Source organism: Delphinus delphis, chromosome 21 (assembly GCF_949987515.2).
Source record: "Delphinus delphis chromosome 21, mDelDel1.2, whole genome shotgun sequence".
NCBI lineage: Eukaryota > Metazoa > Chordata > Mammalia > Artiodactyla > Delphinidae > Delphinus > Delphinus delphis.
The window spans coordinates 18,478,153-18,505,485 of NC_082703.1; the positions used below are offsets into that span (position 1 = coordinate 18,478,153).

At 40.9% G+C, this 27,333-nt stretch overlaps 1 protein-coding gene across 4 annotated transcripts in view; it reads right to left on the reverse strand.

Moving 5' to 3' along the window:
• The window catches only part of MTUS1 (microtubule associated scaffold protein 1), a 160,777-nt gene that overhangs the window by 67,646 nt on the left and 65,798 nt on the right, over window positions 1–27,333 (reverse strand). For 3 of the 4 annotated variants that reach the window (XM_060001158.1, XM_060001159.1, XM_060001160.1), the window contains exons 4-5: window positions 9,546–9,707; window positions 590–724 (exon numbers count right to left, since the gene is read on the reverse strand). In XM_060001158.1, coding sequence (XP_059857141.1) covers window positions 590–724; window positions 9,546–9,707 — 297 coding nt within the window. Of the gene's footprint in view, window positions 1–589; window positions 725–7,504; window positions 7,724–9,545; window positions 9,708–27,333 lie in introns of those variants that run through there. The other variant, XM_060001161.1, reaches the window with a different exon arrangement.

Below are 27,333 nucleotides of genomic sequence, written 5' to 3' on the forward strand. Positions count from 1 at the left end.
CATCACATATCACAGCTCAAGCGTCTCATTCACAATTATTCTTTCGGTTAAGCAATCTTTCAATTCACTAAGCAACAACTGCTAATGTGCTTCAGCTCCACTGTGATAAAGCTGCACGAAAACATTCCATATGAAGTATATACCACGTATGTTGTAAACTTGAAAGTTAACCTTCATAGCTGTAGCAATCACGAAGTGAGCGATACAGAGAAGAAGAGATAAAGAACATGGGGGTGGGGCGCGGGGGGACATGGTTGGACCAAAAGTGTGAAGTAAACCGTGCACTTCTATCTCATTATTCTAGATCCCCACCTTCGCATAATTTAACTCTAGAAGTTTCATTTATTTTCACGTTATACCTTTGTTCTATCTGCTGATTTATATGTATCAAGTTTTAGCTATAGAACCTACAGACTCTCAGAACAAGTATAGCTCCATCAGTGTAAAAATGTATTATGTCTTTATTCACCAGACTTTTTGTAAATAAATATTCAATATACCATGAACCTAAATGCCAAAATTTAACCTCCTGTAAGCCAGGGACTTAAAAAGCCTTGCCCTCCTCTTCTCTCCACAGTGAGGTCCATACCTTTTGGAGGCGTTTTTAGTAAGTGCACGTGAGCTCGGGGTACCAAAGGCTTCAAATATAAGGATCCTGAGGAGCCATTTTGAAATGCTGGTTTCGGAGGTTTTTCCTCGTATTTGATGACAGCGTTATTACCAGCTGGAGTAAAACAGAAAAGTACATTTTATTTTACAGATAAACACAGTATGAGTCTTCCACGACCTATCGTTCCTCTTTAAATCAACAAGTGCTCACTAAGCACCTACAGGCGTTACTGTATGTTGGGAATACAAAGACAGATAACAGGTAGTTCCTAGCCTCAGGGATGCAGGGTGAACGGTAACCAGGGTGACCTTACATCTTGGCACAGCCCAAGTTTATGCCTCTTTTCCAGGGCAGCTTTCATCCCAGATAAAAGTTGGGAGATATTTCGGTATCCTTGGGGGTCCTGGAACCAATCCCCTGTGGATACCAAGGGACGACTATAATGTACAAGCTCCTTGGTAGCTGCAAAGGTGAGATCTGGTTCTGATCCTTCTGTGCCACTGCAAGGAGCTGAAACTCCAACATCTGCCCTAGAACAAAGTTACCTAAGCCCTAAAGCTAAAATATAAAAGAGAATTCCACCTAAATAATAAAAACCATCTTTTATATTACACGTAAACCTTTCCTCTCTCACTCACACAGGAATCATCTCTGGGGTGGGGGGGGGGGGGAGTTTCCAGGCACTAAAAGAATTGAAGGAAGGACTTCTGGAGAAAGTTTGAGGCACTAGACAATTGTGCTTAGGCTGTGGTATCATTCTGAGTCCACGACAGTTAACTAGGCAAAGGGGGCTCCCAAAGAAGCAGACCTATACTATTTCCTGGGAAAAGGTCAGAGTGAAGGCGAGCAAATACTATATTTTAGGTATAATATGTCAACGGGTCCTGGAAAGGGCATCTGCTACTTTGCTAGTCTCTGATTTTGCTTCTCTTTCTTCACTGGGACTCTAAAGACAATCCTAGCGTATCAAAAGACAGTGACACTTTGAAATAAAGAACACAGCTTTAAAAAAAATAGTGATAATTTGTAACTTGTTGATTTTCTACCAGAATGAAAATTTGAAACCACGGAGAAACATTTAGACAAAGCCTCCAGTAGATGTCTTGCTTACTCTTGTTTCTTCTTTTGTCTAATAATGACTGAAGCCCTCGGCATCAAAAAACTCAGTATCTTTCAGTTGCATAAGACAACTATGTAGACTATATAAACCTATATATGTTTATATAGGTTCTTTGTAAACTGTGAATTTCCTTTTCACATTTATGGCTTCTCATTGGATTTAAAAAAAAAATAACCCAATTCTTCTACTGTATCCTTAAGATTTGTATGGGACAGGGGAAAGGCAGAGGGAAAAGAAAGAGCAGGGCCTGTGTCCTGCACTCTGAATTCAAAATGAGAATGCATTTTCACATTATATTTTTGCTAAAGGTGTATCAGGTCCATAACAAGGTCCTATGAAATAGCGTTCCTGGCTCTGGTACAGTTGAGAGGATTCCGTATTAGGAATTTAACCAGCATCACCATCACTTATTGCACTGTTTTCGGCTGAGGGTATCTACATTTTAAAATCTCCTAAGGGTCAAAAACCTTAAACGAAAGGCTTGAAAAGTCAAAAATAGTACCGCATGTAAAGATAACAACATACAAAGCCGTTTCAAATTTTATTTAGTGGTAACAAAAAAGGAGGGTGAGGAGAGCAGCAGCAGTGATCTAATTAAAGATGAAAAAAATCGGTATTTCCTTATCATTCTAAACTTCTCCTTTTAATTCTCCATAACTGAGTAATCTTTGAAAAAGTACAGTGTCCAGAAGCTCGGCTCCTACAAGGAATTTTAACAGCACTGCTTGGCTCTTCCTAAGAGATTATCATGTTATACACAACACTCAAGAGTATAAACACAGCACTTTGCCCTTTTCTCTCCATAACTCAGGAGCAAAAAATCCTAACAAAAATACTTTGAAAGTTTTATGGTTCTCTATTCCCATAAAAGTTAACCTTTTTATCTGTCTCCCCTTGCTAACCACACAAACCACTAGTATGTTTATGTCACCATATACTTACTGGGCCAGAGGGAAATCTGGAGGTTCATTCATTCACTACCTGGTTTCCAGGCTTAACTGCCCCTCCACCAACCCAGATTGGATTTTTAATAATTATTTTCTAAATAATCTTCAACACCCAATTCTAACCATCCAATTCCATTCTAATAATCAACACTTATAATCACAAATTTCTTTATTACCAACCTTGATCCCTTCCTTCACCTCACATTTCTAGAAAGGGGTGAGTTGTCAACGTTATTTACAAATATTTATAAATTTGAAGACAGCTAGAAAGTTTTCTCTAGGCTAAACGGTCCCAACTCCTACAACAGTGCTTACAGATGTCACATTTAAACCTTGTAAAGACATGCTGTCATTCTCCCCTGATCTACGTCAAGTCCCCCTACAAGGAGCCACATATTTGTTCTTCCTGTGCACAGATAACACTTCCCATATTAGGCCAAATCAACACAGAGCCTTCCCTCCTACTGACAAGTTTCTGTCAATTTCCTATCCTTCTTTCCAATTCCCTCTTTCCCCAGAACCTGGAGACTTGGTTTTTCCAACAAGTTTCTGTCAACTTCCTATCCTTTTTTTCCAATTCCCTCTTTCCCCAGAACCGGGAAACTTGGTTCCTCCCAAGTTGACAGGGAGCTAATGTAAATGATAAATACTTAAGATACTACTACTATAAAATTCAACATAACTTTTCAAAGGATGGATGGGGAATGATTTCAGAGTCTTAAAGAAATGGAACCAAAATGTCACAGAGCAGGTTTTTTAGATGTTCATGTAAAATGGTAGTGGGTTTCAATCAACATTTCAACTTATGCTAAATCAAAATCCAAGAAGGGAAGTAAATGATGTTATTAGTCTCAACCATGTATTATAACAACCTGGGGACTTCCCTGGTGGCGCAGAGGTTAAGAATCTGCCTGCCAATGCAGGGGACACGGGTTCAAGCCCTCGTCTGGGAAGATCCCACATGCCGCAGAGCAACTAAGCCCACGGCGCCACAACTACTGAGCCTGCACTCTAGAGCCTGCGAGTCACAACTACTGAGCCCGCGTGCCTAGAGCCTGGGCTCCGCAACAAGAGAAGCCACCGCAATGAGAAGCCCATGCACCACAACAAAGAGTAGCCCCCACTTGCCGCAACTAGAGAAAGTCCATGCGCAGCAACTAAGACACAACGCAGCCAAAAATAAATAATAAATAAACTTATTTTAAAAAACTTATAAATAAAATAAAATAACAATCTGGATTTGAGTCTTACTTTTCTTGACATATTTTAAAAATTATACTCAGCAGCAAATAAGTCACCTACATAGATTTTGAAAAACTGAATTGAGCTTAATTTACAGACCTATTATGAATCTGTACGATCCTAAATCCACGCTTTTCATTTCTAAGCTTTAAACATAAAGACCTTCAGTTTCCAAAGGACTCAGGTGAAAGGACTTCTCGCTAAGACAAAAGACACATTTCTCATGAGGCACAATATTCCTGTCTTGTTTGCTCTGTCACACTCAGAACGGAGGTGCTGTCCTGGAAACAAACTGTCTCACTGCCACCCTTCTCGCATCAATTTGTTACACGCGAGGGTCAAAATCCGTATTTCAAGGATAAAATGAGTTTGACCCAGGGTACAAACACACACATACATTTACATTTATATGTGACATATATATACATATATATACACACATGTGCACACGCTTATATAAACACACACACACACACACACACACACACACACACACTCTCTCTGATCATCTACTATACACACTCCCCCCTTCACTCTTCCTCACTTTACTAGTGGTGGAGACAAAGTGTGGAGACAAAACAGCACACAGTTTTATGGTGGAGACAAAACAGCACACAGTTTTATGACCAATACTTTCATATTCTTCGGTTTTCTAAAGGCTCTCCTCTAGGCTGACCCTAACTTGAAGGATGTACTTTGCTACGAGGCGTGATGCCCTTAAAGTATTTCCCCTGCGCTCTATTTCAGTTCCTAATGGGGCAGCCGGTTGGGTATCCTGACGATATCTAAATGTTCTCTATTCTAGAGTTATTATATGCAAATGATAAACTCTTCAGTGGCACACGCTCCAATATAATAAGAGAAGCACATTAGTTTCAAGGAATGGAATGGAATGGAACCTATAATATGTGAGTTCTGGTCCTGACTGGGCCACTGCCTAGCTGTGCTAAATCACCTCGCCTCTCTACGTATGAGAGGGTTTGAACACCAAGTGTGGAAACAGACAGTGCATACGGTGTCACAGGGTCCCCACTCACTGATTATGGTGCTTGGTCCCACTGAGGCCGAACACACACTCAGAATTCTCCTAAACCCAGTGGTTCAGGAGGTACAAGCACTCCATGATGGCTGGTTTGTACAACCAACATGTGAAATCCCGCAAGTGGCTGCCCACGTCTCAGCCAATTCTAACAGACAGTTTTCAAACTGCCCCCATGCTGTTGTTGTCCTTGGTCCTAGCTGCCTCGATTAAGCCAGAATAATAAGTGCTCCGGAATCCTTCTTTTTCATTTCCCCATATGGTCAAAATGCGGTTCAAGGGAAATGATAGATGACTGAGTCTACAGAGAAAATGAAGAGAGATGCTCAGAGCAGCCCAAGCAGGAGAAAAGGCTTTCCTGTGAGAGAAAGGCTTCTCATCGTTCCAGACTCTTATTTGCAAACTATCATTTCACACTACACTCTAGCACCTAGTTGGTTTTTGTTTTGTTTAACAAATATGTATATACACACACAGACCCAACATTCTGCTCATTTCCTGAACCTTCCGTGAATCAGCTTAACACTCGCCACTGTGCCAGATCATCTGCCACCTGGCTTACAGTCAAATCACTGCTTAAGTCTAAGCTTTCAAATTCCAAAAGCAAAATTACCCAACCTTGTAATAATAAGAATGTCGCATATATAGCCTAGAAAAGCATTAAAAGAATGAAAACGAAATTAATACCAGTCTGGATAATAGCATTTTCTTATTAAATAGTCCATTCAGACGTGCGTAAGGATTGAGCATGTTTTGCAATACGGGGTCAGAGTATGTACCGCCTGTCTTTCACCCCTTCCTCACCCCCCGCGGGCCTCACTAGTCAAGCACACATTTTTGCTCTGAACCTGGAAGCAGCCAGAAAACCTTTCAACACTGTTCTCCGGGTGATTCTCACCAACTGACCAGTGTTGACAGGCGACACAATACCTACTTGCCATCCTGCAATGAGGATGGGACTGAAGGTGAATAAGACTAATCCTTCTATCACCTTGATCCCTTTGACCCAAAACACCCTCCTTCCAAACTGTGAGGCACCAACTTATTGTTGTGAAGAAATAAAGGTGGTCAGAAACCTTTGCTGCTGCTAGGATTCTGAAGATGATCTAAGCCTCCCTGTCTGTTCATCAGGTGAGAACACTGAGGCTAAGAGAGTGTAAGACTGTCCAACTTCAGTGACTTAGTAAGACTGACCAGGACTGAGTCCGAGTTGAACACCCTTTTCTATTGTATCACACTGTTGATGTCAGGGCTGGCCGTGAAGGTGAGGGAAGAGAAAGCTCCGTTTCTTCAGTTAACCTCCGCCTGTTCGATCTCTCAGACAGTGCAAGGAGCTTTGGTGTGCATCCTTTTATTTCCCCTCACCACCTGTCTCTCAAAAATAAATGTGCTTAGGATTTTGTGGCCAAACTGGTAGGAGTAGGAAGCGCTTGGACTTCATATTTGCTAATACGGCAAAATTACAAGCTCTCCTGAGACCTTTTTCTACACTCACACAAAGGTCCTCAAACCTTCAACTCTTTTCAACACACACACACACACACACACACACATATATATATATATATATACACATATATATATATACAACATTTTTATCCAATGATCTTAAAAACTGGAACTTAGCTATCTGAGTCTGGAAGAGCTTACAACAATTAACCTCTAAAAATGAGCATATTTGATATAGAAACTACTATGCAATGTTTCATGCTAATATTAAAAAAAACCAATACTGTAACTTTAAAATTTTCTATGCTGAAAAGAACACACACAAAGAACCTGCTGAAACCCGCAAATAAGAAAGATTTATTGTCTTATAGATCTTGATTCAGTCACTTTAAAACTTGGTCATGTTATTTCTATAACAGCCCTAAGCACGGAGAACCAGATGCTAATTTTACAACAGCACTCTGCAGTCTCAAAAGTGATTGCACTGACAGCATCGCGTCACAAAGAAAGGAATGGACAAAACAAGAAAAGAAGCTTTAAAATCGTTCAAAGGCTTAACCCAATATGAATTTAAAACACTGATCAAAAGATTAAGTTATTTCCTAATACGACCCATCATTGTCAGAAATAGGAAAACTGCAGCTCAAAATGATTTTTTTCATGTTTTAAGGTAATCTTTAAAAAGTGCACATTTTAAATATTTTTAGATATAATATGAGTAAAATAAAATGTGATGTTTTCATTTTAATTCTAGGAAAGCATTCTTCCATCCTCGTACAACGATTAGGTACACACACAAAAACAACCAGTTATTTAATCAAAAACGAGACCATTAACTAGTCTTATAAAATAATTTCACGTGCAATGAACTTCGACAATGCTGCTGAATTATATTTAGTCCGAGTCTCAAAACACATAAAATACACAATAAACTGGTAGACAGAATCATTCACAACTTAAATATAAACATGCCCAAGAAATACAGTTAACAAATTACAAGTTATAAAAATAGCAATCAAGAGATGCTAAATCAATTTATTGAATAAAATTTAAACATGCTTACAAAGAAAGAATCAAACCAGAAATCGTCGACCTACTTCTTTTCCCAGTAAACGTGGCTAACAAAGGAACTATACAAAGGCTGTAGGATCCCAGAACCAGCAGTGTCAATAAGGTAGCATCATAGTGCCTCTCTGAGCCAGTCGGTGGGGTGAGTGTAGAATTGATAAATATTTTCGAAGAAGTATCCGTTTCTGTACAACTGCGAAATCCTCCTGGTATAGTCATTTAAAAGGATCAAAGCAAGCTCAGGCAGGAAAAACTGCAGCCATGTTCACTCTCCTATCCCTCATGCTTGCTCTTAGTGAATTAGAATGGAGAAGGAAAAAAATCTGTAAGCTCCAAGGCACTACACAGAACAGATTAAACCAGCTAGCAAATCCAACTAAGAAAGAGACACTGATTTGAATGCTTCATCTGCGACAGAGACACAGCCCCTAGACAGGCTCTGTGGGTACACGGGAAGCCCCTTTGTTAAAAGACAAAAAGGAATGGACAAAAGCATTTGACACCCTCCTTAGGAGTGTCAGACACGGTCCTGAACGGGGCCACCGCAACATGGCCGTCGGCAGGGATGCTGGGCAGCGGGGCTCCACGGGACGTGCCTCCTGCCAGGGCCACGAGTGCCAGCGCTACACAACCCTCCAGCCCCCGAGAACACCTTGGTGCTTCCATCTTGGCAGAATGTTTTCAAAACTTCCCATTACAAACAGGGAGCACTGCAAGTGAAATGACCTTAAAAGAATACACGTGTGAATTACCTTTTCAAATCATCAAGAATCAACGGATACATGCAAACCCTTCTGATCTTATGCCACAACTTCAAAATTCAAATCATAAGCGGATAACTGTCCCGTTTAATTTCAAGTAACAAATTCCAGTGTTCCTAAAGGTCCAGTATACAGCTACTGACTCTCATAGGAGACCGACTCCTGCTGCTAAATGCCCTCTCGGAAACGTGCTCATTAATTCGGTCATGAATTCAGTGCCTTACCCTCCACAAACACATTCTCAATTCTGTCACATGTTGGCTGAGTGCCCTTGGACCAGCGACAACCTCTCTGGGCCTCAATTACCTTGCATAGAAAAAGGGTAACAGAAGTTATTTGAGAGGAAACAAAAGAAAGAATGTATGGTAACCCTACACATTGCTCCACACCCAGAAGGTTCATAACCATGACTACACTTTGTCCCTGTCCCCTCACCGGAAAGAAGAAACAGATCCTCCCCTTAAAGCAGAGAGAACTTCCCTCTTCCCCACCACTCCCTTATATCTTGTTTTATCTGATATTCTAGTTATCCACGTAAATATCTTCTTCCTCAACTACCTTTGAGAATAGGGACCATTTCTTTGACATCTCATATCCTTCACAGCATCTACAGTGGTGCCTGTACACAGCAGGCACTCCAAAATTGCTCAAATTAGTTAACCCATAAATTCTGTGAAAGAAATTAAAAAGGAAATGAGCAAATAAACACTAAGGCCAAATACATCTTTTGAACGAAAGGGATAACTCAATTCACTCATTTTATACACAGCAAACTGAATTCATACTAACTGAAAACCCCCAAAATATATTCTGTTTAAATTACTTAAAACTAGGCTTGAAGTTATAATATACTACTCTTAATACACTGAATCTAGCATCCAAAGTTTAAGATTAGAAAAAACACATCTACAAAATATAGCCTCTTACAAAATAAATGAAACCGAAGTTATCTTTTTTTCTGATTTCCAGTTGGGTTCCAATAGCCTCTAGATTGCTTTCTTTCCTTAAACAAGCCAAAAAAACCCCACCCTCTTCAAATTATACACTTTAGAATCCTTCATGCAAAAAAATACCAGGTGCCTTCAACAGATAAATATTTCTGTGTTTCATAGCACATTCATCAAAAGAGAATGTCGTTGAAAGAATTTGTTTTTCCTGCTAAGCTTTTAGAGCAATTCCAAGGGAGAAGCAAGATGCATATTTTCCCCTAAATCACAGAACCAAAAATTCTGATAATTTGTAGCGCATAAGATTTCTCTTACAACTACAGTTTCAACAAGCCCCAAAGTCTGAAATAAGACGGACTTACAGTTATTGCTGTAAGTGCTCAGATCAGTGTGGGTGCTGGCAACAGAGGAGGTGCTTCCCGTCCTCCGCAGCGCAGAACTTTTCAGAGATGCCTTGGATTTAGGAAGTGGTCTAGGCGAATTCACCCAAGACGGCTGTGCAGTTTTCAAGGATGCAGGTTTTCCTTGGGGGTTAAAAAAAAAAAAAAAATGTTTCCACTGCTATTCACTCCAAAAGCTTTAAGCTTGTAAACCTGAACTCCTACATGAACAAGTGAGTCAAAACGTAAAATGAATATTCAGAATCCCGCAGGAGGGGTCCCTGTAATCCTGAAGTAGTTAACTCACATCTTCTGTGACACAGAGACCAGAAGAGCCATTGGAGACAGAAGCTTTTAGCAAAGTTGAAATCAAGGAATAAACAAACTGACATGACTTCCCCCCATATCATTGATTAAAAAGTAAACACATTAGTGCATTCACACACTAAGCTACCATATAAAACATAGGTGAAAATTAAAAAACAACCAAAACAGGAAGGAAGAAAAAGTCAACTTGAGAAAAACAATTTTAAAATGCCTAATGCCTAACAGCAGGTGGTGCTATATTATTAGCATCTTTTTCATCTTACCTTTTCATCTTTACTCTTTATTTGCCAAACTTAAAGGGTCCTCACTCAAACTCCTAACTCTTGCTTGCAGCAAAAGTGTTGCCACTTAACAGCAAAATATGTATGGACGCTTCCCCTTCCCTGGCATCTTTGAAACCACACCATTCTGACACTCACGCCTGAACATGGGCATTTCGCAAGTCCACGCCTTTGCTCCTACTCTCTTCATATCCATCTCTCCAGGAGAGTCTATTTTATCGACTTTACTCTAACCACTGCCTTATATGGATGAATCCCAAATTCTCATCTGCAGCTCTGTCTTCCTGAATCCCAATGCCACTCCCATTTTCAATTTCTTCTTGAACCTTTCCAACTCGGACAATGAGACAACCTCCTACCTACTTAGGCTAACCATAATTAAATTTTCCTTTTTCCCAGCCCCAAAACATTGGAATCATCTTTCTTCCCCCATCAGAGTCTCATTTAATCTAACGTTAAGTTTCTCAATGCTACCTGGATCATATAACGGAAGAATATCAACAGTTGAAAAGGACCTTACCTGCAAATGATAGTGTCACCCTAAGGGAGTAAAGTAGGTTTTCCAAAAAGTAATGCTCACTTCTTTGTCCCAGTTATTTCACTTATAAAAATCTCATCTTAATAGAGAAAAAGAGCTGAAGTGCCTTAGGCCTGGCGTCTAAAGTTCTCCTGTCTGCAGCCTCACCCTGTACTGAATCTTGTACATCAGGGTGAGCGCTGCTCCAATCACCGTTTTCTCTTTTTCTCCCTGACACCAGGATGTGCTATTCCAATTCACAAGGCACATCATTTCTTTCCTTTCTTTTTTTAAAACAATTTATTTATTTAATTAATTTATTTTTGGCTGCGTTGGGTCTTTGTTGCTGCGTGCGGGCTTTCTCTAGTTGCGGTGAGCAAGGGCTACTCTTCGTTGCGGTGCGCGGGCTTCTCATTGCGGGGGCATCTCTTGTTGCGGGGCATGGGCTCTAGGCTCCCGGGTTCAGCAGTTGTGGCATGTGGGCTCAGCAGTTGTGGCTCACGGGCTCTAGAACACAGGCTCAGTAGTTGTGGCTCATGGGCTTAGTTGCTCCGTGGCATGTGGATCTTCCCGGGCCAGGGCTCAAACCCGTGTCCCCTGCATTGGCAGGCGGATTCCTAACCACTGCGCCACCAGGGAAGCCCACATCATTTCTTTTCAAAGAGGTGTTCCTCCCCTCAATTCAAATGCTACAAATCCTTATTTACTCTCTTACACGTTGCCTGAATAACTGTATTAGACCCCAAAGTTCTTTCCTTCGATCCTTTCCAGCTCCATGGTGTTGATCTCCTGAATGTGAAAACTAAGGTCATGACCCAATCTATAATCTGTGATTCCCCATTATCTGCAGGATGACATTATTTTTAAGCCTCTTAATTAATATTTAAGTTTAAAGACATAAAAGGCAGTCCTAGGGTTGGTTGATTCCTACCCAATTCTTCCCCCTCATGCTTCGCCATGCCCCTACCTCTCTGTGCGTACACACACACACACACCCCTTCTTTTTATTTTTCCAGGATGTTTTACTCTATTCTTCTGCTCTGCCCAACCCTGTGAATGCAATGGCCTTCTTTCCCTCCAGTCCTCGAACTCTGCCCAGTGAATACAAAGTGAGTTGATGATTCTCTTTTAAATCCTCGCTGCGTCACCCCAGGTTTACTGAATCACAGTCTCCCTTTTAACAAGATCCCCTGGTAATTTAAATACACATTAAGTCTGAGAAGTACAGCTGAGAATCCCAACCTCTTTGTAAAGCCTTTCCTTCCAGGATGTTCCCTGCTGAGTGCCATGGACCACACCTTCTTTTATGCTCAGACTCATACTTCCTTCTGTCATGGCATCTGTTTCAATACGCCTCTCAGACTAGTCTCTACAGCCCCTGAGAACAGGAAAAGAACCTGATTCAATTCCGTCCCTGAGGACCCAGCAAAGTGTCTAGCGTGGTGTAAGACTTAATGTTTGCTGAATGAATTAATTTTCTTTTGAGGCCAAAAGTAGGATGGGGGAAATAAGAAGAGGTTGGAAAAGGGTATAGACTGTCAGCTCTCAGATGCATAAGGTCTGAGGATAATGTAAGACACGGTAACGAGAGGTGATACACAGCGTTATCACTGTATTGAAATTTGCTATAAGAGTAGAACTTAAATGTTCTTACATACACACGATAAATATGTGAGGTGATCACGTGTTTATTAACTAGATGGTGTAAATCCTTTCACAATGTATATGTAAATAAATCAAATATCTTACAATTGTCAATTATACCTCAATGAAATCAAAAAATATACACAGAATTATAATAACAGTAACAGAGCTATTTAAAAAAATTTTAAAGGCCAAGAGTGAAGGACAAATTCTGATGTTTTCTCTCATCATCTACATTGAAGCATTCAACACTTAACCAAGTTTTACAAGCTTATTTGTCCTTTGTTAAGAGACTCTTCAGTCTATCAATTAAAGGGAGACATTGTTCTTCACATTCCTTATAATAATTAGCAAATCACCAATATTCAAGTAGCCATTTGATTTTTTAATTTACATTTGGCCACTGGTTTTACCTGCTCTTGGAGGGATAAACAGATTTTTAGAATTTAAATTTACCAAATTGCTGCTCCTTTGGCAAAAACATTCTGATGAGTCATCATTATTGGAAACAATAAGCAAGGCTGGGTAAGGAACGGATGAAAACTTCTGTGTCAGAGCCACAAGGCAGCCAAGGCTCAGTACGTTTAGAAAATTAACTTTTTTTCAGAAAGGGATATCTCATGGCTTTGTTTCTGAAAGCACTGTAGGTTTACAGACATTTCTCAGTGTGCTTCAGAATTACTACACACCTGTACCCTCTCTGATTCCAACACACAGCCTGGCACTTACCCCAAGCCCAATTATCATTCCCCTGAACTGGCCCCTCCCATTTTCACAAGTCTCACTGTCACCCCAATCCAGCCCCACCCCTTCCATCTAATGGCAATTTGTGTCCCAGCCAAAGTCCTCCCTGTTCTTCCATCACTCTTGACGAGCGGTCACTGAGGACACAGAATGATGCCTACTTCACTGAAGGATTACTCCTTTGAAACGGAGACAAATCCTAACAGTGCATTACTATCCCCATCCCCAGTTTACAGATGAGCAACCTACTTAAGTGGTTAAACGGCTTACTTAGGTCGCACACCTATAACCAGTGACAGAAGGGCCTAGAATGCAGGTAACTTACCACCTGCCCACTGTTCCCTCGACTGTGCCGTGGACAGACGTGCCAGGCTTGGGGGCCAGCCTGAACCCCTCTTGCTAGGAAGGTGCTCCTGTAGTGAATGCTAAAACTGTGGGACCACAACAAAGGTACTTAGCTGCTTCCCCAACGGTCCTAATGTTTAACTTAGTAGCAGAGTTGACCTAAGGTACCTGTGACTGGACTTTATATAAAGAAGCAGTAAAACATACACATCATAAGCAGTATTAAAAGTAAGACATTGCAACCCTGGGCTGAGCACCTCTGAGAAACCTAAACACAGCATTCTTCAACAATGAAATTAATACAGGACTGCTCTTACAAGTTCTGAAGAGATGACATTTACCAGTTTACTTCACACCGTGTAACTTATCCCAGATGTGAATCATAACCGTTTAAGATCTACCTGCAGAGACAGTATTGACCTTAGTGGTTTATTTTAAGCTCATGCTGTTAGCATCACCCTACATATAGACAACACATTTGTTCTGATTTTATAATTATAACCATCTTTTGTCTAGGGAAAAATCTGGCAAGAATAACATCTTCACTTTGCCTTATATAGTAACACAGAGATTCTACTGGATTTGAAGCATACCTTCACCCAACAATTTACTCGGAAAACCACCTTGGAAAATCCGATTAAATGCACTGTTATTCAACAACAAAAAATCATTAAGGAACACCTTACAAAACTGAAAATCCATAAGAAAGATAAAGTGAAAAAAAAAAAAGGACAATGTTAATATTACCCTATCTCTTTAAGTTTATACTTATCTATATATTGAAAAATTCCAGAAGGATATAGCAAATTTTTTATGGGCCCCTTATAGGATAGAGCACAGTGGGACATGGGGGAAAAGAGAAGGAAAGGGACAGAAAGGGGGAATTTTCCCTTCTTACTTTATATACTTACATATAACTCCATGTGAATTTTTTTTTAACGATAAGCCTATTTTTTATAATAAAAACTAAAAAATATTATTAAAGTCAATGTGGTCAAACATTTAATCAGATAAAAGATACTCAAGACAAAACAGATTAAAAAACTAAAAACAGATAAACTGGATCAATAATTAAAGTAAGTAGATTCTAATATTCTTATTCCTATGCATCTGTAAGCATTAGGTATTCTTTAATGATTTTAATTTTACTAAGAAAAAGAAAAAAGAAGTCAATGCCTTAAATTGATACTTTTATATGGCCATGATGAAAAGTCACTTTACTGCTGGAAAATTCTTCACGATACCATAATGGTGTGTCTCCTTGGACTGGAAATTAAAGCCAAAGAATGAACTCCTGAATGGCACCTCCTTTGTTCTGACACTTACATTAAATGACGCATTCTCCAGGAGAAAGCTCCCAGAGCCCTCCTGGGAATGGAGTGTAAGAACTTTAGACCCTAATTGTTGGGGGAGGGGTGTGGTGGGAGGATGGAGAGGGAGGGGCACTGCAGCTCCCTGAGCACTTGCATCAGAACTTGATCACGTGGCAGCACTATGAAGAGCTGACCAAAGGGAAGAGTTTTAAATCAGGGGAACAGGACTTCCCTGGTGGTGCAGTGGTTAAGAATCCACCTGCCAATGCAGGGGACATGGGTTCAGTCCCTGGTCTGAGAAGATCCCATGTGCCATGGAGCAACTAAGCCCGTGCGCCACAACTACTGAGCCTGAGCTCCAGAGTCTGTGAGCCCCAGCTACTGAGCCCACGTGCCACAACTACTACAAGCTCGCGAACCTAGAGCCCATGCTCTGCAACAGGAGAACACACAGCAATGAGAAGCCCGCGCACCACAATCAAGAGTAGCCCTGCTCGCCGCAACTAAAGAAAGCCCACACGCAGCAATGAGGACCCAACGCAGTCAAAGATAGATGAATAAAATAAATAAATTTATTTAAAAAAAAAAATCAGGGGAACACTTAGGAGGCTAGTGCACCTGCCAGGGCTAGAGGCGATGGGGCTTTTAACTGGACAATGAAAAGGAGATTACTGAGGTCAGTCTGAATAAATAAGCTACATATTAATATATGCAATTTAAAATATAAATTATTATATAAAATGTAACAAATATTCTTAAGAAGGCAAGTGCCATTAACTACTAGAGCCAGGAAGAGAAAATGCCAAATAAACAACATAGATAGTTAAAATACAAAAAATAAGAATACGTTTAAAGCTATTGGGTTGGCCAAAAGGTTTCATTCAGTTTTTTCCATAAGATGGCTCTAGTATCACTTAGTTGTCTTTAACTTCATTCAAGACTACTTGGTTAGATTGTATGTGACAACTGTCATATCAGCATGCATTTTTAAACAATCAAAATTGGTAAATTTTTGTGTAGCCATTTTAATATTGAAGATGGAAGAAAAAAGCAACATTTTCAGTATATTATGCTTTATTATTTCAACAAAGGTAAAAATGCAACCAAAACACAAAAATAAGATTTGTGCAGTGTATGGAGAAGGCGCTGTGACTGACTGAATGTGTCAAAAGTGGTTTTCAAAGTTTCGTGCTGGAGATTTCTCGCTGGACAACGCTCCACGGTCAGGTAGGCCAGTTGAAGTTGATAGTGATCAAATCAAGACATTAATTGAGAACAATCAACGTTATACCATGCGGGAGGTAGCCAACATACTCAAAATGTCCAAATCAAGCGCTGAAAATCATTTGTACCAGCTTGGTTATATTAATTGCTTTGAGTTTGGGTTCCACATAAGTTAAGCGAAAAAAAACTTCTTGACTATATTTCTGCAGGTGAGTCTCTACTTAAATGTAACAAAAATGTTCCGTTTTTAAAACAAATTGTGGGGCCTCCCTGGTGGCACAGTGGTTAAGAATCCACCTGCCAAGGCAGGGGACACGGGCTCAATCCCTGGTCTGGGAAGATCCCACATGCTGCAGAACAACTAAGCCTGTGTGCCACAACTACTGAGCCTGCGCTCTAGAGCCCACGAGCCACAACTACTGAGCCCATGAGCCACAACTACTGAAACCCACGTGCCTAGAGCCCGGGACCCACAACAAGAGAAGCCACTGCGATGAGAAGCCCGCGCACCGCAACGAAGAGTAGCCCCTGCTCGCTGCAACTAGAGAAAGCCGGTGCACAGCAACGAAGACCCAACGCAGCCAAAAATAAATAAATAAATAAATTTTAAAAATAACTAAATAAATTTATTTTAAAAATAAATAAAACAAATTGTGACAAGTGATGAAAAGTGGATACTGTGCAATAATGTGGAACGGAAGAGATCGTGGAGCAAGTGAAATAAACCACCACCAACCACACCAAAGGCCGGTCTTCATCCAAAGAAGGTGATATTGTGTATACGGTGGGATTGGAAGAGAGTCCTCTATTATGAGCTCCTTCTGAAAACCAAATGATTAATTCCAACAAGTACTGCTCCCAGTTAGACCAACTGAAAGCAGCACTCGACAAAAAGCATCCAGAATTAGTCAACAGAAAACGCATAATCTTCCATCAGGATAACGCAAGACTGCATGTTTCTTTGATGACCAGGCAAAAACTGTTACAACTTGGAAAGTTCCGATTCATTTGCTGTGTTCATCAGACATTGCATCTTCGGATTTCCATCTATTTAGGTCTTTACAAAATTCTCTTAATGGAAAAAATTTCAATTCCCTGGAAGACCATAAAAGGCACCTGCGACAGTTCTTTGCCCAAAAAGATAAAAAAGTCTGGGGAAGATGGAATTATGAAGTTGCCTGAAAAATGGCAGAAGGTAGTGGAACAAAAGGGTGAATACATCGTTCAATAAAGTTCTTGGTGAAAACAAAAAATGTGTCTTTTATTTTTACTTAAAAACCAAAAAGGGACTTTTTGGCCAACCCAATATAATTATAACTCTTTAAATACAACTATATAGAGGAAGTGACCTTTGGAGTAAGTATCTATGGTAACTATGAATTATTATTATGAAACAAAAGTAAAGCTACCCCAAGGGATAAAAAAAATCAACAATAAGTTATGGGAGAAATAAATCCTACACATGTGAAACTGTGGCTGCAGGTTCACTCTCAACCTGGAAGGACCAAATTCTCTCGTTAACACTAATGTAGATGTTTAAAAATTTTGCTTCAACGGTAGAGTACTATTGTCTAAAAATTATTTAAGCAGACCTGATAAGCTGCTTACAAAATAAATACTGTGCAACAATCGACAGCTTTCTGATGGACCAGGAAAAAAAAGGAAAAAGATCCTTTGCTTTAGCAACAAAAAGTAGTTGCACACACAGACATACACACACACACACTATTTCTACGAATAAATGTATCAAATAGTGCTAGTATGATGATAAATTACAAAAATGGGGGCATAAAAGATTTGAATAAGTGGGACATACATGTTCATTCTTCCCTGAATTAACATATTAATTGATTACTATTCCTATCTAAATCATATGTGATTATTTTTAAAGGAGAAATTGGGAGAGTTTTTTTAAAAAACAATTTAAACTAGTCTAGAATAAGTAAGAAGAGTCAGAAAATTTTAGAACATAAAAATGAGGATTATAACTCAACACCAAGAGCAACAACAAAAAATGATTTAAAAATAGGCAAAGGGGCTTCCCTGGCAGTCGAGTGGTTAAGATTTCGCCTTCCAATGCAGGGAGTGTGGGTTCGATCCCTGGTCAGGGAGCTAAGATCTCACATGACTCAGGGCCCAAAAGCCAAAACATAAAACAGAAACAATATTGTAACAAATTCAATAAAGACTTAAAAAAAAAAAAAGGGCACAGGACCTGAATAGAACTTTCCCCAAAGAAGATATACAATGGCCAAGAAGCACATGAAAAATTGCTCCACATCATTAGTCATTAGGGAAATGCGAATCAAAATCACAATAAGATACCACTTCACATCTATTAGGATGGCTATTATAAAAACAAGACAGAAAAGAATTAAGTGTCAGCAAGAACGTGAAGAAATTAGAACACTGTGCATTGGTGCAAGAATAGTAAAATGGTGTAGCTGCTGTGGAAAATGGTATGCTGGGTTCCTCAAAAGATTAAAAATAGGGCTTCCCTGGTGGCGCAGTGGTTGAGAGTCCGCCTGCCGATGCAGGGGACACGAGTTCGTGCCCCGGTCCGGGAAGATCCCACATGCCGCAGAGCGGCTGGGCCCGTGAGCCATGGCCGCTGAGCCTGCGCGTCCGGAGCCTGTGCTCCACAACGTGAGAGGCCACAGCAGTGAGAGGCCCGCGTACCGCAAAAATTAAAAAAAAAAAAATTAAAAATAGAACTACCTTATGATCCAGCAATTCAACTTCTGGGTATTCACCCAAAAAAACTGAAAGCAGGATCTTCAAGAGATATCTGAATACCAGGTTCACAGCATCATTATTTATAATAGCCAAAGGGTGGAAGCAATTGAAGTGCCCATCGGTAGATGCCTGGATAAACAAAACGTGGCATATACATACCATGAAATATTTATTCAGCCTTTAAAAAAGAAGAAATTCTGACACAGGCTACAATATAGATGGACCTAAAGACATTATGCTAAGTGTAGTAAGCCGGTCACAAAAGGACAAATATTGTATGACTCCTCTTATATAGGTTACCTACAGTGGTCAAATTCATAGAAAGAGAAGAATAGAATGGTGGTTGCCAGGAGTTGAGGGAAGGGGGCAGTAAGGAGTCAGTGTTCAGTGGACAGTTTCAGGTGGAGAAGATGAAAAGTTCTGGATATGGGATGCTGGTATGGGCTGTACAACAATGGGAGTGGACTTCATACCACTGAACTGTACGTTTAAGTTGTGAAAAGGGTACATTTTATGTAATATATATTTTACCACAATTTTTTAAAGTTTAAAAAGTTAGGAGTTTGTGCTACTAGTTATTATAGTACATTATAAAATAGTAAAACAGTCTATTAATAGTAAAACATTATACTGACAGATTAATAAACTGGTATATCAATCTCAGAAATACAAAAATTCAGAATAAGATAGTGGAGATATTTCCAATCAGTGAAGACATTTATTTGTGATAAGATATTTGAATATTCTACAAAATTAAAATGTGAGAAGCAGCATGGTGTAGCGGTTAAAAGTCAACAATCTAGAGCCAGACTGCCTAGGTTTAAACCCAGCCCTGCCAACACACAGGCTGGGGGCAGCCGCCTTTTTTTTTTGAAAGGATTCTATTCTTTTTTTTTTTTTAACATCTTTATTGGAGTATAATTGCTTTACAATGGTGTGTTAGTTTCTGCTTTATAACAAAGTGAATCAGCTATACATATACATATATCCCCATATCCCCTCCCTCTTGCGTCTCCCTCCCTCCCACCCTCCCTATCCCACCCCTCCAGGTGGTCACAAAGCACCGAGCTGATCTCCCTGTGCTATGTGGCTGCTTCCCACTAGATATCTATTTTACGTTTGGTAGTGTATATATGTCCATGCCATTCTCTCACTTCGCCCCAGCTTCCCCTTCTCCCTCCCTGTATCTTCAAGTCCATTCTCTACATCCGCATCTTTATTCCCGTCCTGCCCCTAGGTTCTTCATGACCTTTTTTTTTTTTTTTGTCCTCATATGTAAGAATGGGGGTGATTATAGTGGTACTTACGTCATAGGTGCGTGTGAGAGTTAAATAAGTGTATTTTTAAATGCTTAGAACAGCACCTGGCACATAGTGACATATAAATATTAGCTACTAGCTCTCATCTACACCAAGAAGATAATAAAATTGGATTAAAAAGGAAACCAAAAGCATACAAATTAAGATAATGAAATACAGATCAATCTTCTCTTTTAGTAGAGGTTTTGGGAAGCATAAAAATATAGGAAAACTTAAAAGATGTATATGACTATAAAAATGGAAAAATCTTTAAATCACTGTATACAAAATAAAAAGTCATACAGTAAGACGCAGGACAAAGGACAACAGATATCATATCAATAATGAAGAATCACATACCCCAACAGTGTAAGTAAGCAAAAGCTCTAAACAAGAATAAATTAAAACAGTCAATACAGTTTCTTTTCAATTTAACCTTATCGTGGCTCACTTCTTTCCTGGCTCCCCGATTGTCACTCCTAATCTCCATTTCCTTTGCTCACATCCTATAGAAGGGTTTAAAAAGCCAAATACTTGTGGTCCTAACCTTTCTTCAAATTAGGGGTGTGATCCAGTTTGTGCCAATAAGACTTAAAGATAAGAGTGCCAGAGGGCAAGGTGCTGGGTAAGACTTGCCCTCCCTGATAAAGTTAGGCAGGCACGTCAGGAGAAAGGTCCTTCGCTCCCAGCCTTTGCGCATAGCAGCAGGGGGACTTAGCGCTTGGAACTCTTAGCGACCATACTTTAAACTGAAAAGTCACAGACAAAAGCAGGACGAGTGCTGAGGCAGGACGAGTGGAAGGACAGAAAGATGACATTATTTTTTTTGTTTTTTGTTTTTTTTGCGGTACGCGGGCCTCTCACTGTTGTGGCCTCTCCCCTTGCGGAGCACAGGCTCCGGACGCGCAGGCTCAGCGGCCATGGCTCACGGGCCCAGCCGCTCCGCGGCATGTGGGATCTTCCCGGACCGGGGCACGAACCCGTGTCCCCTGCATCGGCAGGCGGACCCTCAACCACTGCGCCACCAGGGAAGCCCCAAGATGACATTATTGAACCACCAACCCAGGAACTGCCCACCTCTATCTTCCTGTTAAGTAAACGCACAGCCTTCTGGTTTAAAACGATCTGTGTCGTACACATGCTCCTGTCCACAGCATTTGGTGCAGTTGACTCGTCCTCTCTCCTTAAAAGGCTTTCTTTACTTGGCCTCCAGGACAGCACTCTCCACTGACTTCCCTCCTACCTTCCTGGCTGTTCCTTCTTGGTCTCCTTTGTGATTCCTCCTCCACTCTCTAGCCCTTTAAAGCTGAAGAGGACCCCAGAGGTACTTCAGAGACTCCATGCAATTCCCCAAAGGTGCCCCTGAGCTGTTCTCTTTCTGTACTTCCTCTCTGGCAATCTCATCCAGTCGAGTGGCTTTACATACCAGCTAACTGTTGATGAATCCCACACTGATCTCCCTCGACCAGACTTCTCCTGTGCACTCTAGACTTGTAAATCCAACTTTCTACTCTACACCTTCATGTATGTACCTATTATTTTTCTCAACGTGATGTCGGTACAACTGAGATCCCGACACCCACCTCCCAACATCCGTGTCTCCATCATCCTTCCCCATCTCAGTTCACGGCAGCAGCATCCTGCCACGGCTCACACCGAAACATTGAGGGTTATCTCTGATTCCTTTCTTTTACTCTCAACCCTCATTCCAACAGCAAATCCTGTTGTCTTTATTTTCAACACGTATATCTAAACCTGGCCCCCTCTCATCCCCCCACCCAGCCCTTCCACAACCCTGTGGAGCCAGAGCCTCCTGCCATGATTATAGCCTTGCTTCCTCATGGATGTTTCTGCTGAGTCTCTCACCCCCACTCAGTGTATTCTCTACACAGCTGTAACAGTGATTCTGTTAAAATTAAAGTCACTTTGGTTAAGAGCCGAAGTCCTTATGATTTTCAAGACTATACATGATCTGGCTCTCCACTACCTGTCACACCTCATCTCCTATTTCACTTTTCCTTACTTCATCCCTTGCTACTCCTAAGAGCTGTCAGTTAAGCTCCACCTCAGGGGCTTTCCACTGGCTCTTTCCTCTGACTGGTGTGATTTTTCTTCCAGATGTTCACAGCTGGCTCCCCGCAGGCCTTTACTCAAAAGCTACCTCTCTCTCTCTCTTTCCCATGCCCATACACCTCAACATTTCACACCCCCCATTCTGCATTAGTAGTTTTTCTCTCTTTAGTACTGTACGCCTCAAACATCCTTTATACCTTATTTACTTATGAATAGCCTGTTTCTCCCAGCAGAATGTAACTTCACAGAGGGCACGTTTTCATCTTGCGTTCACTTCTGTACCTCAGCACTGTAACCCTTGTATCTACATTAACCCAACAGGTATTTGAGTGCCAAGCATATTCCAATTATAAGATACCATTTTGCACTTTCCTAAACAGTGAATATTTGGCAAGGGTGTTAGAAATGTCAACGCAGGGAATATAGCCAATATTTTATAAAAACTATAAATGGAGTATAACCTTTAAAAACTGTGAATCATTATATTATATACCTGTAACTTATATAATACTGTACAGCAACTATACTTCAATAAAAAAAAGAAATTAAAAAAATACACATTGGCTAGGGTGTTGGGAAACATGCTTATATACTCGGAGTGGGAGCACAGACTTGCACGCTGTTTTTGAAGAGCAACGTGGCAACGTGTATCAAAAGTCTTAAAAATGCTCACACCCTCTGATTCCACCTAAAGGAATGTATCTCAGTAATTTACCTGGACAGCGTAGTACTGATATACAAAGTTCTTCAGTGTAGAGTTGTTTAACATACTGAAAAACACTGGAAACAACCTAATGTTCAAAGAAGTCTGAAGAAATAAATCACAGCACATTGAGATGATGACGACAGTCCTTTTAAACCATATTTTTAAAGAATATTTAAAATTTTAAGAATCTAGGAAAATAGGCACCACACCTTTTAAAATGAAAAAGAAAATTCAATCAACTAAGGAAGTGCCTATTGACTGTTATGCATGGGGTTTTTAAACAGTAGGAACTGTTTGTCCCCATTAGAAATACGTAAGCATATGTGCATGAGAATATGTAAAAAGAAAAGGCATTGAATAGCTATAAATTGTGAAGTTAGAGACTATTGGGCATTGATGAGATTAAGGATGTTCTCTCCCCGCCCACCCCTTCCCACTTCTAAAGTGCTACACTTTTTAAATAGCCTGCTGGGAAGGGGACATTGGAAACCTGATGTGACATTCAAATTAACTGGTTAAATTCAAGATAAGAGAGGGGCAGAGTAAGGTTCACCTTGCTTGGGACAATGCCTCCCACATTCCTTTCTCGACACAGACAGACCTGGGCTCTGTCGGAACCTCTTCTTTTTGCTGAATGCCTGCACACCAGTGCATCACATCCTAATTGCCCACCTGCCCTCCTCCGTATGTCCACACATTCTGTACTGACTGTCCTCAATCTTTATATTCCATACTCTGAACCCCAACTGTGCCTTCATTTCTACTTCCTAGTGTACCAGCCACGTCCTGAAAAACAACCCAATCCATATGTATTCTTCTTATTTTTAATTCTGGGGTTTCAGTGTCAAAAATTAAACAGCAGAGAGCATCAATACTAAACCAAGACTGGCCCTTCTGTAATATAAAGGTATACCTCTATTATATTACAGAATTACCTATATTATTATTCCAAGGAAGAATTTCAACAAAATTTGATATTTGTAATCTTACCCTCTTCTGAAATCCTACAGCTCTTTTTTTATAGTACTATAAGGACAGATGTGCTGAGGGATGAACTTGCCATTGCCCCATCTTGGCTGGTACCTTAAGGCCACGAATCATGTCTTACTTATCCCACGATTCCTCAGGCTCTGGAGTATGGCTTGCACAGTTCACACTTTCAGTCTGCCAAGGAAACAAATTACCTTCCAAAATGCAGAATTTCAGTAGTATGTATTCACATTTATATATTGCAAAATGTGACTTTAGTCACATTCTTGAGTTAGCTAAGCCAATATTATATCAGTAGGGTACAAGAAACTGTACTCTGCATAACCATCACCATTTGCTTAGATTCGAGAGTAAACTCAAAAGATAAAGTCATAGCAGTACAGGTGAGTCACAAGAGAAACACAGCAAGTCTCTCTTAAGAGGGCAGCAATTTGACAGAGAAAAAAGAACATCCCACAAAACAAGGTTCTCATGATGACTCAAATTACACAGAAGCATAGTGTTCATGGTGATACTGTCAGTACCTGTTTCTGCAAGTATGTTCACAAGGTGTCTGCTGCTTCAGGTAGAGATTAAACAAAAATAACTTCCTGAGTCACGGGCCTGGGAACATGTGTCCCGCAACTAAGGGTGTAGTAAGTCAAAGGCTTAGACAGGTTGCATCCTTTCCCAGGTACCACGAAGATAAGCAAGGTTCTTCACATGTTCACTGGCAAATGTACTGACCTGGTCGTGAGTGAGCTCACCTGGCACTCACACTGAAAACTCCTAATATGAACCGAGGTGGGCACCTGGAGAGCCTCCTGTCTCATTAGAAGCCAAGGTTCATGAGCGGAGCTACTTTGAACGACGAGGTCATTGTGACTCAAAACTGAACCCTGTCTTCAGTGTATTTCCCTTTCTAGGGCTACAAAAATAAATCAATAAAATCTGCACGAACTCCCCTGAAAGAAATCACCTAACCTCATAAAAATGAGCCAGAAAATCTGAAGGAGGAAGCTGTCCATTCTCCACAGGTGCTAGTCTGAATCTGCGTTCTTAACTCCCACTATTTAATCTCCAAATGGATTTATATCTACACCCTCTGCACCCCCGTCTCTATTTCAAAGACTACCTTGCCTGTGCCCTGGACACACCTGGATGCTGCCATCGCCTGGCTGTCCCTCATCCCCGTCCTTCATCTCTTTACCAGCTCTTTTCCCACAGGCTTCCTCACCCTCCACATGTTTTTACAGTCTTAAGCCTCAAACATGCACACACGCCTTTGAGGTGCTTTCTCAAGTCTTCAGTCTCTTCAAGTTCAACATGCCCCAAACTAACCCATCATTCTCTTTCTGACAATTTCTTCTTGCTGCTCTAGTCCCTGTTTCACCCCATGGCCACCCAGACAAGAAAGCTGAGGAGACACTTGGGACTCTTCACCACCAGCGAAGCTGACCGGACCCCTGTCCTCCAAAACATTTTTAATATTTTCACTCTGCTTTCTTTTTTTCTTTTTTAAAAATATTTATTTACTTGGGTGTGTCGGGTCTTAGTTGCAGCAGGTGGGCTCCATAGTTGCAGCTCACCAGCTCTTTAGTCGTGGCATGCTAACTCTTAGTTGCAGCATGCATGTGGGATCTAGTTCCCAGACCAGGGATCGAACCTGGGCCCCCTGCACTGGGAGCGCGGAGTCTCAACCACTGTGCCACCAGGGAAGTCCCTCACTCTGCTTTCTATTACCAAATACTGGTGTAACTCTTACAAGTTTGTGCCTAAACTATTAGAACTAATCTGCCTCGACCTTCCTTGGGGTTCACCCATCACTTACCCCAACACACAGCCTACTCAAGGCATGTTGACCCTGCCCTCCACCATGTTCCCCCAACACTCCAGGTCTTTCATAGGCTACATTTGCACCCCAGGGAAAGCCAGCAACCTTCCATGCCTGGCAAACCCCTATGCACACATTCCAAGGCCAGTTCAATGTCACCACCCTTCTCCAGCCTTCCCTTGGGCTGAGTTAGTGGTGTTCCCTTTACTGTGGACACATAGTACTTCATAGAAGTTTCCATTCAAATCAAGCCAGACAACATTTTACACCTGTTGTGTAAGAGGTACACTGTGCTGAGAGCTGGAAAATATAAAAATAACTAAGACCTGGGCTCTATCCTTATGGATATCTTCCAGATATGGAAGGAAATAATTATAGCACAGTGTAATAAATGCAAAGTATCACAGAGAACAGGACAGTTCAGCTGGGGTTTGAAGAATGAAGAGGTTGCCCTCAAATGGTTTTCTGAAACCACCCGCCTTTCACCTCACCCTCCAACCAGTGAGTGCATTAAAAGGACCTATAAATCATGTTTATGTTCTCAGGATCTAGTAGGCTGCCCAGCACACAGCAGGCGCTCAAAGCATTTCTCGAATGGACAAATAAGACAGACTGCACAGTTTATGAGTCATTCCATATCTGGAACAGTCTTCTCAGAATTACTTGCCAAGTGAGCAGAATTGTGTGGAACGCCTGCAAAACGATCAAGAATTCACAGTGACGATGTAAATGAGGAAGAAGAGAGAAGACGCTTGTCTCCCAGGTGCCTCTAAGACCCTCCCTGGTTGGCCTCATGCCTAGTCCCTGGCCAGCTGCCCCCGCCCCCACACACACACAGCAGCTCACTGGTCCTCAGGCTCCACCCCCCACTTCCTCACCTTGATCTTCGCACTTGCTGTTCCCTCCACAATAGCCAAATATTGCCCTCCTTCACCTCCATGTGTTGGCTCAAATGTCACCCTATTTAAAGATCTAACTCCCTTCCCTGCTTTGTTTTTCTCCTTAGCATTTATCTTACACACTAAACATTTTGTCCACGTGTTTGATTTTCCAACCAGAATTTAAGCTCCACAGGGGCAAGAATTTGTCTCTTTTGTGCACCTCTTCATGCCCAGCACTTAGAACAGTTCCCAGCACAAGCAGGCACTGAATAGATCCTTGTTAAATGACGCAGTGAGTGTGTCAGAACTACTGCGTGTACGCAACGGACAGAGGTCAGAAGCGTAGACCCCGGGACCAGGCTGTCGGGCCTCATCCCCGTCTCCACCAATTATTAACTTTGTAACTTTGGGCAAGTTGCTTAAACTTGCAAAACCTCAAAATCCTCATTTGTAGAATGGGAGTAATCACAGTACGTATACTTCATGAGTTATGAGAATTATCCATTCAGAAATCTTAGAACAGCTTTCATTAGCATTCAAAGCACCTTACTAGTATTACTTTTCTTATGGCAAGAAACATTGAGATACGTTCTTTAAAACGTGGTTTAACTACATCCAAATACAGAAACATCTATAAGCAACACATTAAAGTTGGCTTTTAGAAATAGTTATTAGATGATCATTTCTGGGTTTTACTAATTAACTTCTGCAAGCGTGAAGTTTGCATACTTTCGTATGCAAAACGTGAAGTTTCTCATACTTTCGCTTGCTATCTCTCAAACTCTTGCCTAGAAAGGCCAAAATGATACAAAAGTAAATTGAAATGATTTTAAAATCAATCTAACACTAAATGAACAAGAAATCAGTTCACAAAAACA